Source organism: Rattus norvegicus, chromosome 6 (assembly GCF_036323735.1).
Source record: "Rattus norvegicus strain BN/NHsdMcwi chromosome 6, GRCr8, whole genome shotgun sequence".
Taxonomy (NCBI): Eukaryota; Metazoa; Chordata; class Mammalia; order Rodentia; family Muridae; genus Rattus; species Rattus norvegicus.
This window is the reverse complement of record NC_086024.1, coordinates 136,925,106-136,941,310: the sequence shown is the minus strand read 5'-3', so window position 1 is coordinate 136,941,310 and position 16,205 is coordinate 136,925,106. Positions and strand designations below refer to the sequence as shown.

The window sequence follows — 16,205 nt, the reverse complement described above, 5'->3', positions numbered from 1 at the left end:
CACACACACATGCATGCATGCACGCACGCACATACACATACATGCACACACGCACGCACGCACACGCACGCACACGCATGCACGCATGCACACACACGCGCACACACGCATGCACGCACGCACACACGCACACATGCATGCACACACACACCTGCACGGACGCATGCACGCGCACACACACACACACGCACACATGCACGCATGCACGCACACACACGTACGCACACACGCGCACACATTTTCTTAAAAGAGACAACAGCTGAAAGAGTGAATACACATGCAGAAATTCACCACTACTCTAGGCGAAGGAGAAGGAGAGATAACAGAGACAGAAGCCATCTCCTTACCAGTCTCGTTAACTGAGAGTGAAGCTGCAACCAGCATCCTCTGGTGCAGGTCGGCAGGGCTGTCGCTGATGACCACAGAATTGATGCTCTCCTTCTCAATCCACACACATCTGGGAAGAAGCAGGGCACAGGCTGCTGCCCCCTGGCCAGGCGACGGAGCATTGCAGCCCATAGTGAACTTCAGAAGAGGGTGGCACAGGCAAGCCTGTGAGGCACACAGGCCCTGGGCTCCTCTCCGAGTCAGTCCGCACCCTTCCTGTCCCTGCCTTAGGCACCATCTACATCAGCTCTCAAACCTGCCTTTCTACCCCTGCTCCGTCAGGCCCTCTAGCCCTTGAAGCCTCTGACTGCCTTCCAGCAGAGTGGTCTCGGTGTGGCCCATCCAGGCTGCCTCATCACCTCACTGCCTCTGAGCCACCTGCATGTTGTCTGCCGCCACTGCCTCTAACCTTGTCCCGCTTCTAAGAGTGCTCATGAAGTTGCCTGTGTCTACACCTCTTCTCTCAGGTTACACTGGGAACCAGCCTCACAGGTCTGCTCTTACCAAGAAGCCAGCACACTTATCATAGATGTCCTGTCCATGCAGGCCTCCTCAAGGCCATTCAAAAGGCCTGCACAAGGCCCAAGCATCTGCATTGCTATCAGGACACCTATTCCTAGTCCCCAGAAGAATTCAGAGAAGCTAGTGCTTGCCCAGAGTGGTCCTTACAAAATGCACAAGGTTAAAGCTTTTCAACTATGTTTGGATGCTCTTGAAATGAGACTTATGAAACCGCAGCCCCTTCTCCCTCCACCCAAGTCTCCAATTGTACTTAAGCTTACTCAAAGCTCTCATGAATACAAATTCTCCAATCTAGTCCTATGCCACCATCACGGGAACCCATCAATCTTCACCCTCTATTCCACACACTATACCATAGCAAGTGTTCTGTGGTCTTTGGGACTTAGAAGGTTCTTGGAAGCCTCAAGTGTGGACTTGGAAGTTTAGTCAGGACCCCCGATGCTTCCATGTATCCCAGACCCCTGTCAAGACCACTGTCACTAATTTTTCTGTCACCATTCAACATATGGTGTTAGTGAAAATGACAGCTGTGCCTGTTCACCACTGTTTCCCAGATCATAGCTGTCCCAGCAAACAGGTCCCTCAGCAGACCAGGCACAGAGGGAGCTCATTGCCTGCTGAGTGACAGCTATAACCAGAACAGAAGACATGCAAGAGTCTGTCCATTGTTGTCAAGGGAGAAGAGGTGTCTGGGACATGCTAAAACAGTCTTGCAGCTCACATACAAAGTCAGCTAAGTCTCTCATAAGGTCCACAGATAAAGAAACAGAAAACACTTGTTAAGAAAATTAGTTTAGCCATACCTGAACTTGGATATTCTGGTCAGACTATGACACTTCAGCTCATAAGGATTAAAAGGCCCGTGGAGGACAGCCTGCATACACAAAATATGTGTTACCAATCCACAATATGCCACTCAGTATAAATGGTGCAGTCCCAAAGTCAGCTCACACTTTACAATTACATCACAGTGCTGGCACATTCCTATCCTCTCAGCACTCAGAAAACTGAGGCAGGAGGATTATGGGTTCTAGGCCCACTTGAGCAACCTGACAAGGCTGTCTCAAGAGAAGAATAAAGGAAAGAAGGAATTCTGCACTGAGGAACAGGCAGAGGCAGAGCTTGTCTAGCAAGTTGATCCCCAACACGACATACTAGAAAGAGAAAGGGAGGGGAGAGGGCAAGAGAGAGGACTCAAGAGGAAACCACCGGGAAGGAGGAAAGCCAACATGCAAACAGTGCAGAGCAAGCAAGAGCTAAGAAGGGTCTTACAGGTTACCTTGCAGTTTGGAGCACCCAGCCGATTGGAAGCAAAGCTCTCCAACAGAATCTGGATGAGATGCTTCTCGTCGTCCTTCATAGGAGAGGACACAGAGCCATCCGGCATGGTGTCCACTGACTTAGCAAAGAAACCCTTGAGGACTTCATAGCTTTGCTGATCAGAACAAGAAATATTTATTGTGTCAAAGGCAATAATTAAAGCAAAAGTATGAACCGCATATGGAAACATTTCATAGATACAATCCTGTTCTTATCTGAAGGCCATGAATTCGCAGGGACACTGCTTTATCAAGTTCATTTAAAATTCAAACAAAAACAACGACTAACTATATTTTTCCAACATAATAAGATTTTAGAGAAAGAACAGTTTATGTTTTAAGAAGAAAAGAACTAATACACATTAAAAGCAGCTGCTTTAGTAGGTCATGTCTCAATGGTAATCAGTAGCTGTCTAATTGGACCTAAGGCCCACTTAACCAGAAGGAACGTATGTCTGGTACTGGAAACCTGGCCGCGGTCCCACAGTTAGTGAGGTGGCAGGACTTAGAGAAGGACCCGAGACCAAGTGAAAACCTGCAGCGTCCTCTTCTGGTCTGGGTCTAATGTGTGCAAGAACCGGTGTTTACAAATGAGTGACCAATGTGTGTACAAACTGGTGCTGCAGCTCCTCCTGGGTGTTTGCAGCTGGAGACGCTCACCCACAGACCTGCTCTGCAGGGAGGCTGAGGTCCCTGCTGCTGCTGTGGTGGTTGGTGACACTTCGTCCAAGTGCACAGCACAGCCTGTCTGACCACAACTCTCTGAACATGTGTCTATGTGTCTGTCCTGGTCTCATTCCCTCACCAGTCCAGTCAGGTTTCCAGACTCAAGTTGCAAGGGATACAGTAAAGTACTTCATTAAACTAGTATATGCCCTACCTTCATTTTAAACCACATTTCCACAGCTAACTACCACTCTCGCATCTCATCAACAAGGCACCTCTTTGCAGGTCATTTTAGAAAGTCACAACTGGTCAAAACACAGAGACGTCACCAGCCCAGCTGGCACGACTTGACACACCCCACCCCTTAGGCGTGGGGACATTGAGGAGACCAGATGGAAAGACCAGGGGGCCAGGAAATCTGCCTTAAAGTTGCAACTCCTAGAAATGAGAGGAAAACTACAACCAGGAAGCCCCACAATGCAGCTGCCTAAAGAAGGTCTGAGGAGCAGCCACACAACTGCCACGCTGAGGTGTGGGGAGGAAGCTCACAGGGCTCCACCTCTGGACGAAGAGTTACGGGACTCATAATTCTTGAGACAGGGAAACGCCTCTAATTGGTTCTCTACACAGTCATCAGTCCTGACAGCATACACTTATAGGCAACGCTAAATGTGCTTATACACTAATGCATTCATATTCCTATGCAACAGTAAACACACAGAGGCCATGAATGTGAGAGGAGGGCGGGCAAGTATGGAAGAACTGCAAGGGAAATGGTGTAATTATATTTTAAGTTTTGAATATTTGCAAATAAAAAAGTTTAAAAAGAAGTTAAAAAACTTTGAAATGCTTAATATATACGACTTGCTTATTGAGTACTTCCATTATGGAAATAAGTTTTAGTCCATTAAAAAGTTAAGACTGAAATATACAATATTTTCAAGTTAATTTTCATTTGTAAAACAAAAATAATTGACAGGAAGCTGCCAAAATAGCATGCACCCACCATAATGCAGTCCCCAAGAAATAAGGAGACACCTTAGATCAGTGGTCTTCAGCCTGTAGGACGGGAGCCTTTAGGCGTTGAATAACCCCTTCACAGGGGTTGCCTAAGACCATCTGCATGCATGTCAGATATTTACACTGTGACCATAACAGTAGTGAGATTAGTTATGAAGCAGCAATGAGAATAATGTTATATATGGTTGGGGTCACCACTGGTTTACATGTTCAGAAGACCAAACGATGAACAACCCCATGCATCACCAACCCTGTGCCTACACACCACACAAAGGAAGAACAGTGCTCCACTCTGTCCCCTCCCGGCCTCGCTAGCACATACATGTGCTCCACAAACAATCAGGGTTCATACTTTGGACTCATAGGACTCCTCTGCAAGCTCAGCATAGCCCTCCCTGATGAGAACGTCTCTGATGTTGACGGCATCCTGGGCGCCCGAGTATCGGTACACGTCCACGTGCAGGACGCTGTGTACAATGGAGAACACCTTCACCAGGAGAGGGCAGCCGCTGACCAGGGCGGCAAACCGCCCATTGGCGCCTCCACTCCAGTGCTCTCCACAGATGAGAGACTTTGCTGATGGTCGCATTTTGCAAATCTTGAATTCCAAAGCCTGGGACAGAAGAAAAAGCATTCTGAAAGAAAGTTTCTTAAGTACACAAACACTAGCGATAAATTCTCCTGAAATGTGACTTTGTTAATCAGCACTCCTAGAAAAGTCTGAAAGCTAACCAAACGTGGCTTCCCTTTTTTATTTTTAAAATTATGCATTTGTTTGCTTTGGAGAGACTCACTACGCAGACCAGGCTGTCCTGAGCTCAGGAGATCCCTGTGTTCCTTGCCACCCAGGCTAGGATGGCAGCGTGCCAGCGCCACAGACTGACTTCCTTTGTCATCCACTGCACTGTTTTACAGTGAACTTGAGCATGCTCTTTGGGAAGGAGTATGTGCATCTAGGTCTCAAGCTACACCTCGTGCTAACAGAGACTGGGCAAAGCAAACAGCACCAGAAGAGGCTGCGGTGGTCTGAGTGAGAACAGACCACACAGGCTCATGTATGTGCACACTTGATCATCATGGAGTGGAGCTCATGTATGTGCACACTTGATCATCATGGAGTGGAGCTCATGTATGTGCACACTTGATCATCATGGAGTAGAGCTCATGTATGTGCACACTTGATCATCATGGAGTGGAGCTCATGTATGTGCACATTTGATCATCATGGAGTGGAGCTCATGTATGTGCACACTTGATCATCATGGAGTGGAGCTCATGTATGTGCATATTTGATCATCATGGAGTAGAGCTCATGTATGTGTACTTGACCATCATGGAGTGGAGCTCATGTATGTGCACACTTGACCATCATGGAGTGGAGCTCATGTATGTGCACACTTGACCATCATGGAGTGGAGCTCATGTATGTGCATATTTGATCATCATGGAGTGGAGCTCATGTATGTGCACACTTGATCATCATGGAGTGGAGCTCATGTATGTGCATATTTGATCATCATGGAGTGGAGCTCATGTATGTGCACTTGACCATCATGGAGTGGAGCTCATGTATGTGCACACTTGATCGTGGAGTGGAACTTGTTTTGATAGGAAGATTTCCAATCGTGTGTGGTCTTGTCAGAGGAAGTGGGGTTCAAAAGCTCACACCATGCAGCTCTCAGCTCCTTCTCCAGCACCACACCTGCTGGCCACCATGTTCTCTGTCTCTGATGCTGTAAGCCAGCCCCAGTTAAATGCTTTCCTTTACAGGCGGCCTTGGTCTCTTCTCAGCAACACAGCAGTAACTAAGACAGCACCAATGAATTAAAACAATTTTCTCTTGCCCAAAGTCAGATCCTCCATGCATTCTGATTTTCTCCAAGACTAATGTGGCAGCGATAGCTATGATGGTGTGACTTTTAAGAGTAGATACCAAATTTGGCTAGTGTGAGTTGTCCTTGTCTGTTATGGACTTCAGCTGGCCATGGTGACCTCTAGCCAGTTTCCTTTGATGTCCAATCCTCATTGCCCAGCCTTTTCTCAGCCTTACCTGAAATGGAAGCTCCAAAAGCTGACAGGGGATCTCCCTCAGGAGATCTAGGTCTACATGAGACCTATTCCCATAGTCTACAAAGAATACCTACAAGATAAAGGAAACAAGAGTCTCTACAGGGTTCTCTGTGCAGCACAGTGGGGATGCAGTGGCCTTCTCTAGTTCTACAACTACCTTCAAGGGACTCAGTCCACACGCAAAGAAAGTTCTCTATATTCTCATGGAATTCCCAGGAAATGCGAATTCAAACCCACCGTCAGAATCCTGTTACTATTTGGAAATTTCACATACTGCACCCCAATCACATTCACTTCCCAGTCCTCCCAGGTTCACCTCCCACTATTGTGACCTCCTCCAAAACAAAAGAAAAGAAGAAAAAAAGTACCACGTCTGATCCGTGTTGCCCAGACGCTCACTGGAGCATGGTATGCCCAGTAGCCAGCCCGTAATGGAAACTGAGTCCTTCCCCACCCTGCTAGAAGCCATCAACTGTGAAGAGCTACACTTCAATGCTCAAGAGTTCTCTTCGATGGCTTTGTCTAGGCTGTTACTTTCTTTTGGGGGTGGGGAGAGTGGGAAGCGGTTCTCACACACTCCAGGGTCTCTTACATTTGCATTCTTACAGGAACCACTCTCTATTTCTCTGCTTCATTTATTTATTCGTTTGTCTGTCTTTATTTATGGTTTCTTTAAGACAGGGTATCTCTATGTGCATAACCTTGGCTGTTCTGAAACACACCATGTAGATCAGGCTGGCTGCTGCCCCCCAGTGCTGGGATTTAAGGGGTGCGCCACTGTTTCCTCCCCACCTTTGACAAGGCAGATTTTCCACTTTTCATATGTATATGCACTACATGTATACACTTTTCATATGTATGTGCACTACATGTATACACTGTCCATGAAGGCTGGAGCTACAAATGGTTGTGGGCCTCCATGTGGATGCTGGGAATTGAACCTGCGTCCTCTAGAAAGAGCAGCTGGTGCTCTAACCACTGAACCATCTCTCCAGTCCCAAGATTTTCTATGAATTTCTAGGCTTCTTTTCTTTCCCGTTAACAGAAAAGCATACCTCAGCAGAATTTCCCGAAACATAAAGAATTTGAGCTCTAAAGTAGCTCTCCTTGTTGTAATCAGTGAAAGGTGCCAGGCAGACTAAGTCCGGATGCGGGTGGATAGGCAGAGGAACCAGCTCTAGGCGGTTTATCTCAGCAGTCAGTTGTCTCAGCAGCTCTGCGTTCCTCTCGTCGATCCTGTACCCCCAGAAGTGCCCCACTTCTACCACCTGCAGGAGAAGAGTGTGGGCACATAAGGCCACCTGCAGGAGAAGAGTGTGGGCACACATAAGGCCACCTGCAGGAGAAGAGTGTGGACACACATAAGGCCACCTGCAGGAGAAGAGTGTGGGCACATAAGGCCACCTGCAGGAGAAGAGTGTGGGCACACATAAGGCCACCTGCAGGAGAAGAGTGTGGACACACATAAGGCCACCTGCAGGAGAAGAGTGTGGGCACATAAGGCCACTTGCAGGAGAAGAGTGTGGACACATAAGGCCACCTGCAGGAGAAGAGTGTGGACACATAAGGCCACCTGCAGGAGAAGAGTGTGGACACACATAAGGCCACCTGCAGGAGAAGAGTGTGGACACACATAAGGCCACCTGCAGGAGAAGAGTGTGGGCACACATAAGGCCACCTGCAGGAGAAGAGTGTGGGCACACATAAGGCCACCTGCAGGAGAAGAGTGTGGGCACACATAAGGCCACCTGCAGGAGAAGAGTGTGGATACATAAGGCCACCTGCAGGAGAAGAGTGTGGACACACATAAGGCCACCTGCAGGAGAAGAGTGTGGGCACACGTAAGGCCACCTGCAGGAGAAGAGTGTGGACACATGAGGCCACCTGCAGGAGAAGAGTGTGGGCACACATAAGGCCACCTGCAGGAGAAGAGTGTGGACACATAAGGCCACCTGCAGGAGAAGAGTGTGGACACACATAAGGCCACCTGCAGGAGAAGAGTGTGGGCACATGAGGCCACCTGCAGGAGAAGAGTGTGGGCACACATAAGGCCACCTGCAGGAGAAGAGTGTGGACACACATAAGGCCACCTGCAGGAGAAGAGTGTGGACACACATAAGGCCACCTGCAGGAGAAGAGTGTGGACACACATAAGGCCACCTGCAGGAGAAGAGTGTGGACACATAAGGCCACCTGCAGGAGAAGAGTGTGGACACACATAAGGCCACCTGCAGGAGAAGAGTGTGGGCACACATAAGGCCACCTGCAGGAGAAGAGTGTGGGCACACATAAGGCCACCTGCAGGAGAAGAGTGTGGACACATAAGGCCACCTGCAGGAGAAGAGTGTGGACACACATAAGGCCACCTGCAGGAGAAGAGTGTGGACACACATAAGGCCACCTGCAGGAGAAGAGTGTGGGCACACATAAGGCCACCTGCAGGAGAAGAGTGTGGACACATGAGGCCACCTGCCGGAGAAGAGTGTGGACACATGAGGCCACCTGCAGGAGAAGAGTGTGGGCACACGTAAGGCCACCTGTAGGAGAAGAGTGTGGACACATAAGGCCACCTGCAGGAGAAGAGTGTGGACACACATAAGGCCACCTGCAGGAGAAGAGTGTGGACACACATAAGGCCACCTGCAGGAGAAGAGTGTGGACACACATAAGGCCACCTGCAGGAGAAGAGTGTGGACACATAAGGCCACCTGCAGGAGAAGAGTGTGGACACATGAGGCCACCTGCAGGAGAAGAGTGTGGACACACATAAGGCCACCTGCAGGAGAAGAGTGTGGACACACATAAGGCCACCTGCAGGAGAAGAGTGTGGACACACATAAGGCCACCTGCAGGAGAAGAGTGTGGGCACATATAAGGCCCACCAAGAGGCTCATTTCTGTGTCAGTGTCCTCCTCAGGCCCCAACAGTCTGTGAAGCAGACGAGGAGCTTCTTGTCAGCAAACAGCAACAAGTGCATGAACCACGCGCTGCCCTCTGAGGGGACTCCGTGGCCCACGCTCTGGATTGAGTACAGAGAAGTCAACACCAGGGGCCTCCTGAGTCTAGGTGAGAACAGCATGTGAGGTCTGGCAGAGGAAAGCCAACATTGTAAGACCCTCCGAGCAGCTTCGCCATGGCTTTTCAGGCCACAGGAGTCACGGTCAGCAGCCTTCCCACTGGCTTGGATTCCAGATTTCTACATGAAATCACCCAATCAAGTGTAGCTGGAGAATAACTAGAAAATAAGCACACTTGCTTATGTATCTTTTGTGCTGGTGTTGGAACCCAGGGCCTCACAGATGCGAGACAGGAACTCCACTACTGAGCCTCATCCCTGAGTCTATTCAAGTTACTTGAAAGAAATAAACAAATATCCAAATAACATTTCAGCATCCGTTTTGTTGCTGTAAACAATTTCGTAGCATATGTCATGGCAACAAACTTTTTAAGTTTTATCTTGTCAAGTGTTTAGGTTTTTTTTTTTTTTTCTTTTGAGATAATGTCTCAGGGTGTAGTGCTGGCTTGCTTAGAACTCTCTATGAAGACAAGGGTAGCCTCAAATGCACAGTGATCTGCCTCCTGCCTCTGCCTCTCTGCCTCTCTGCCTCTCTGCCTCTCTGCCTCTCTGCCTCCCTGCGCCCCTGCCCCTGCCCCTGCCCCTGTCCCTGCCCCTGCCCCTGCCTCTGCCTCTGCCTCTGGGATTAAAGGTGTGTGCCTCCACAGCTGGATATTTTAGCATGTTAAATACTTTAATTTTGATTCAAGAATAAAGTCTTGCTTTCCTTTTGTCTACATTCTGCCTTGGCAAGCATAGTCGTGTGGAAAAGGCTCTAGGGACCTAGTGAGACTCTCACCTCAGTGACATCAACTGTCAGGAGGAGATCTGCTACTGTCCGGGGTCTGTCCAGGGTGTTGAATGACACTTGCATGGGGTCTACTGTCTGCTTCTGGAAGTCCACATTCACCCTAAATAACGGAAAAAAAGAACATAAGAATTAAGTGGTTTTATTTCCGAATGTGAATTACCACCTGAACTACTCTAACATTTCTGCCACTATCGCCCCCCAAAGGCCTATGAGATCACTGCCATAGTAGGTCTTTGGGAGGTGGAGCCCAGGCCCAAACTAACAGGACCAGCCAATCTCATTCTAAAACTTCTGAGGCCAAATTAGCCTTTCCTCTTGCAAGCTGATCGTCTCAGGTACTCGTTACAGAAACAGGAAAGAGAACTAACCAGAAAGGTTAAGTTTGATCTCACTGCAAAAGAGAACATTTGGTGACTTCCTTGGCTGTCCTGGAAGCCATGCACACCCTACTAATTGTCCACTTTCCTCCAGGAATACACCCTAAAAGACAAGAGTATCTGCTTTCAAGAACATACACTCTAAATCTAGGGCCTGCAATCCTTTCTGCATTTTTCATTTCAAAAAACAAAGAATTCTGTCTGTACAAAGCCTTGGGTGCGACCTCAGCACAGCATAAAGCTGGGCAGTGCATGCTGTGGTCCCAGAACTCAGAAAAAGAAAGAGGGGCTGGAGCGACAGCTTGGTGGTAAGAACAATGCTGAAGGCTCTTCCAAAGGACTGTAGTTCACCTGGCGCCTTGTCATGCAACTTACCACTGTCCACAACTCCACCTCCAGGAGGCACCAAGGCCTCTACGCTTCCTTCACAGGCACCCATACATGTCCACGTATACACACACACACACACACACACACACACACGCACACACGCACATGCACACGCACACACACACACAAATGCACAATTAAAATGACAGGCGGGCGGAGCAGTGGTGGTACATATCTTTATTCCCAGCACTCGGGAAGTAGAGGTAGGCGGGTCTCTGAGTTCTAGGCCAGGCTAACTTGGAGTTCTAGGAGACCCAGGGCTACACAGAGAAACACACACACACACACACACACACACACACACACACACACATATTTTTAAGGTACAAAGAGCAGAAATTGGTCAAGATCATCTGAGTGAGGCTAGCTCAGGTTATGGGAGACCTTGACTTTAGAGATGGCTCAGCGGTTAAGAGCACTGACTGCTCTTCCAGAGGTCCTGAGTTCAATTCCCAGCAACCACATGGTGGCTCACAACCATGTGTAATGAGATCCACTGCCCTCTTCTGGCCTGCAGGTGTACATGCAGATAGAGAACTTACACGTCAGGGTGGGGAGGTGGGAAGGGGTGGGTGGATGGGTAGGGGAACACCCTCATAGAAGAAAGGAGAAGGATGATGGGATGGGGGTTTATAGACAGGAAACTGGGAAAGGAATAACATTTGAAATGTAAATAAATAAAAAATCCAATAAAAATAAATAAATAACCCCCACCAAAAAGAAAAGAAAAAGAAAACCTATTTTAAAAGAGTCCGTACTCAGCTCAATACAATGGTAACATAGAATAAATGATTATCAGACAGGCCCTAGAAATACCATTCACTTCTTAGAGCAGAAAGACAGCATGTTACAGGCTGTGAGAGTAAAGTTAGTGAACATAAAATTTCCTCTTGATACTTTTATCCTAAAATAAGGGAAAGAATGGGAGGAGACCCAGCTCCTCCTTGTTTCTTTCGATCAATGTTTGCAGTCACAGACTGCACCAGGCACAAATGTCAGCAGTCGGGCTCGGACAAAGACAGACAGGGATCTTCGAAGGCTAAACCCACCCTTCTCCCAACGGTCAGAACAAAACCTGGGCTGAGGAAGGGCTCTGCTGGTAAATACTGTGCCTGGCACAGGCATGAGGACCTGAGTCCTCCTGGGTCAAACCCATGGAAAGAGGCAGAGGCACACTGCAGCCTCGGCAGTGGCTGGGGCGTAGATGCAGGCAGCTCCCTGAGGCACGCGGGGCAGGCCTGCCCAACCAAAATGGATGAGCTCCAGGTTCACTGAGTGATCTTGTTCAGATGGTTACAGAGCTGCTTACCAGCCACTGGCCTTCACAGCCACGCGGCTTTCTAAGAACTCGCGAGCCGCGTGCAGCAAACAACCGAGCAGAACGAACCCACAGCACCACCCTCGGGACGTCGGGACATCGGGACGCAGGGACGCACTGGTGGTGCCTGTGTCTCCCTCACCAGCTGCCTATATCCACAGACCCGTTCTGGAATCTCACATTACACAGAATAAGAGATAAAAAACTAACAAAGCCGGGCATGGATCTCTGTGAGTTTGAAGTTGAGGCCAGTCAAGGCTACGTAGTGAAACCATGACTCAAACAGAGATTTAAAAGGGAGACTTCTGCGGGGTTGGGGATTTAGCTCAGTGGTAGAGCGGCTGCCTAGCAAGTGCAAGGCCCTGGGTTCGGTCCCCAGCTCCGCAAAAAAGAAAAGAAAAAAAAAGGAGACTTCTGCCTATGTGGCACTAAGGGAAGAATCTGCTCTAAGTACTGGACAATATTTAACTTGTGTCCAAGAAAAGATCCGCATCCCATTAGCCTGCACCCAGGATGTGAGGATGACCGCTCAGTAGCTGGCACTGCCAAGAACCAGGGCCCAAATGTACCTCCCTTAGAGCCTACTAACAACAGTAACAAAAAAGAATTCTCAAAATGCAATTCATTAACCTCAGAAGGAAGAAAGGAGAGAAGCACAGGGCTAATGTACAATCTAAACTGAAAATCTAAAAGATCACCGAGTCCTTCATGGCTTCACAGTGGCATCATCTCCATTAAGCAGATGAAAGCACTAAGGATAAATGGGTAACAGCCCCAGGACAGCCATGGGGAGAGAGATGATGTCAGGAGTCAAGGACAGCGCCAGCTACTGGGAAGCCAGGCCAGCACCAGCTACAGCTGCTCCAACAGTCTGGAGAGAGCATATTTGGGAACAGGGATGCTGGTGGAATCATCTGGAAATACCTTGTGTTCCTGAGCTTTGACACCGACCCGCCTTGCACCTTCCCCTCGATCTCCTCTGCGGCATGGATACTGAGCTCAAGGGACACTTTTAACTGGGACATCTTGACTGCCAAGTTCACAGCAGGGAGGGTCTTAAATCTTTCTGTCGGATTCCGTGAAAACTCCACAAAGGCTCTGTTCCATAAAATGTGAATTAAAACATGAATTAATAATATATAATAAGTAACAAGACATTAATTTCTCTGAAGGTTAGGAAAAACTTCTCACTGCATACTTCTTAAAATGGTAGTAACTCTTTGTTCTAATTAGTCAGTAGAAATATTGGTTGATTTAAAGACCGATTATTTGCTGAGGGAAGAAAGTTACAAATCAGTGAAGTCAAGCCTCACCCTTGCACAGCACAGTGTAGAAACGACACAGTTCACAGGCAAGTCTCAGCTAAGGATCCTAACTTTCACAATCCCAGCACAGAGCAGGATTCCTGTTTAAACTACTTAAGGCTGCAACTGTGACGCAGACACATCAAACTTACAGCACAGTAGGGTTGCCAAGACTCTGGAAGACAACTCCTAGGGTGTTAGTGAGTAATACTGACAGCGTCCCACCCTGCACACTGCCAGGTGCCGCCTTGCCCCCTCCACACTCACGGCTCCTACGGGGCAGGCTGCTCTGTGAGGAGGAGAGCAGCCATTACTCCGATTGGTCTCTTATATCTCTAACTGGTCCTGACAGAACCCAAAAGAACATAGTTGTTTTCTTCTGAAATATTGGCGTGATGTTTCCATTGTGAGCAAAAAGCCAAAATTATAAGGAAAACACAAACGAGGCTCTAGGCCCAACCCTTAGCTCTGGGGAAAATTTCTATTAATTTAAAAACTGTAATCTTGTGTACATAAGCATTTACTTTCAGGAACAAAGGCACTTGGTGATTCTTTTAATTATCCATTTGTTACTGACCTGCTAATGAAATAGGGCCAGATTAACAGAGCTTCCGTACTCTGTGTCTTCCAAAGTCACTTATGACAAAGTCGCTTTTGTGTTAAAGAAGTACACAGATAAACGCTGCCCTTTGGGGAATCCCCACAACCACGAAGAGCTAGATTAATGACTTGCCGTGGAAATCTGGGGTGGGTGCTAAAGAACAGGACAAGTGCATACAGCCCAGGCCCCCAGCACACTTCTTTTAGGTCATACGGTGGTGTGGCGGGAAAGGACAACTCCCATTAGAGGTCTTCCACAGCGCATCTGAGAGCCAGTCCGGCAGCCTCACAGACACACTTCTACATACATGCAGCCTGGGAAAAGGCTCTGTGACACGGAAGCTGGCCACGCCTTAGGACTTGCAGCTGACCACAAAAGGCGACTGTACTTACTTTGCGCCATCAAACACAATGGATTTGACTTGACCGCACTGTCTGAAGAGAGACTGCAGTTGCTTGTAGTAAAGAAATCCATAGGGGGGGATGTGCTTCAGCTGGAAGGGAACACAGTCAGTAAGGACCTGGCAGCCCAGGCCGCCCTCATTTGTAAGCTCAGCCCATACAAGTACACGGCAGACTTGACCTATCTGTGCACCTGACAACCACATGCCTTTCAATCATAACCATGTTTTAACAAAAGTGCATGACTTGAAGGCTGGCTTTTCCTTTGGTGAAACAGTTCAACAGCTGAATGCAGTAAAAGTAATTTTTGTTTTGCTTTCATTTTGTTACTTTGAAATAATCATGCTAACTGCAGCTTCCTGAGACATCACCCTTCTGACAGAGTGATGGGAAAGGAATTAGGGGACATGGACTGGTCACCTCAGAGGCTGTTCCCCCTCAGGGGCTGAGAAGTGTGTCTGAGCCGGCTCCTGTGGGGCCTGTCCACTGCACACGGCTGAAGGACAGACAGCAGGAAGAGTGCAGAAGAAGCTAACCAAAGAGCTTCCTCCAAAAAGAGAAGTAATGAAAAGCCAACAAGTAGTCCTTGGTGCCACAGGAGCTCACACAGGCAGCCTTCAAGTGTCCCAGTCTGTGGCTCTGTCTTGGCCAATCTTCAGACTCTCCGAAACTGTAAAGCAGTGTAACACACCCAAACCTCGGCGAGCAAAAGCTCAGCACTTACTGCATGCCAGGAGCTGCTTTACTGAGTGCCTTCACTGCCCCAACGCAAGCAAGGAGTCTAAGGAAAGCCCAGTGCTCAAGTATGCAATTCCAGTTGTCATGTGTTACTGCTGGGGTGTAAGCAAATGACCCATAAACCAGCAGCCAGTGCCTGGGCTCGGGTCGGATCTCCTCCCATCGTCTCATCTCTAGTTTGCGCTGCTTACACAGCTCCCTAGCACTGCGCACACACTCTCCCTAGGTTGTACCCTCTAGGGCAGACTCTGAGGGCCTTCAAACCTGAACTTTATATCCTCTAAGTTGTTACGTTGGGTGTCAGGGAAGGGGGATCACTGCTACTTACAACAGTAGGCTGCCAACCACTAACGCTTTATTGTGTGTACCATTAAATTGTCAATTAACAACTTACTCTCAAGGGCCTTAAGTCCTTGAAAATAGCACATGTTCAAGGCAGCACTGCCCTGAATATACTAATTCTCAAGGCCTCTCTGTAACACGAGGCCTATAAATATGAAGACGCTGTACGCAGGCAGGTCTCTGAAAGGCTAGCCAGCCTAGTGCTCACTCGGAGAGATCTGCACAGCGCTTACTGAGCACAGACAGCCCTCTGCTCCAGCTGCGCTAGAGGCGTCCATCTGGACACCACATTCACACTATTCTCTTGGGACCACTTCCTACAGGTCACCTACCACGACTGTTGTCTTTGGGTCTCTGCCTGCCAGCTCCCTTACTGCCATCTCCTCGTCTGGCTGTCCAAAAGTAAAGTAATTCGGATAAAAAGCACCAGCTAGTACAACCTGCAAAAGAAGCATGCGTCAAGGCCTCTTCCCGCCATGCTCTCATGGCCTCCCAGAGCACCCCCACAAACTGTAACATGCACATGTGCTACGTGAACTACCCCTGTCAAACACCCCGTGACCCTCCACCATGACAGCCGTACTTCCCACATCTCTTCTTCAGAATAGCTAGAACACTTCTGAGAATGGGCCAATGTGGACTCGACAGTACACGAGGCTGCTCTCCACCCTCATCCAACCTCACTGACAAGTGGAGAGCCAGCCCTTCAGTGGGGATTCTCCAGCTGAACAGCAGCTGACACCTGATGGTCACATCCGGAAGGCAACCTGCCAAACCCTCTCTTCAGTAAGGTCTGCCTACATAACGTACACCCACAGAAGATCCTCCCTGGCCATGTGTTAATTTCCCATCCACAAAAGAACTAGCAGTGCCCCACGCACAGG

The 16,205-nt window shown here is 48.6% G+C and overlaps 1 protein-coding gene across 9 annotated transcripts in view; it reads right to left on the bottom strand.

Moving 5' to 3' along the window:
- Tdrd9 (tudor domain containing 9) overlaps positions 1 to 16,205 on the bottom strand; it is a 115,429-nt gene that overhangs the window by 24,915 nt on the left and 74,309 nt on the right. For 6 of the 9 annotated variants that reach the window (XR_010052076.1, XM_017594515.3, XM_017594516.3 and 3 more), the window contains 10 exons: positions 15,654 to 15,761; positions 14,233 to 14,333; positions 12,860 to 13,033; positions 9,839 to 9,950; positions 7,040 to 7,285; positions 5,965 to 6,054; positions 4,267 to 4,527; positions 2,189 to 2,344; positions 1,713 to 1,783; positions 348 to 457 (listed from right to left, as the gene is read on the bottom strand). Coding sequence is in view for 8 of the 9 variants with exons in the window: in XM_017594515.3 (XP_017450004.1) it covers positions 348 to 457; positions 1,713 to 1,783; positions 2,189 to 2,344; positions 4,267 to 4,527; positions 5,965 to 6,054; positions 7,040 to 7,285; positions 9,839 to 9,950; positions 12,860 to 13,033; positions 14,233 to 14,333; positions 15,654 to 15,761 (1,429 nt within the window). In the remaining variant the exon portion in view is untranslated. The remainder of the gene's footprint in view (positions 1 to 347; positions 458 to 1,712; positions 1,784 to 2,188; positions 2,345 to 4,266; positions 4,528 to 5,964; positions 6,055 to 7,039; positions 7,286 to 9,838; positions 9,951 to 12,859; positions 13,034 to 14,232; positions 14,334 to 15,653; positions 15,762 to 16,205) is intronic. The other 3 variants (XM_008764985.3, XM_063261791.1, NM_001419577.1) reach the window with 1 other exon arrangement.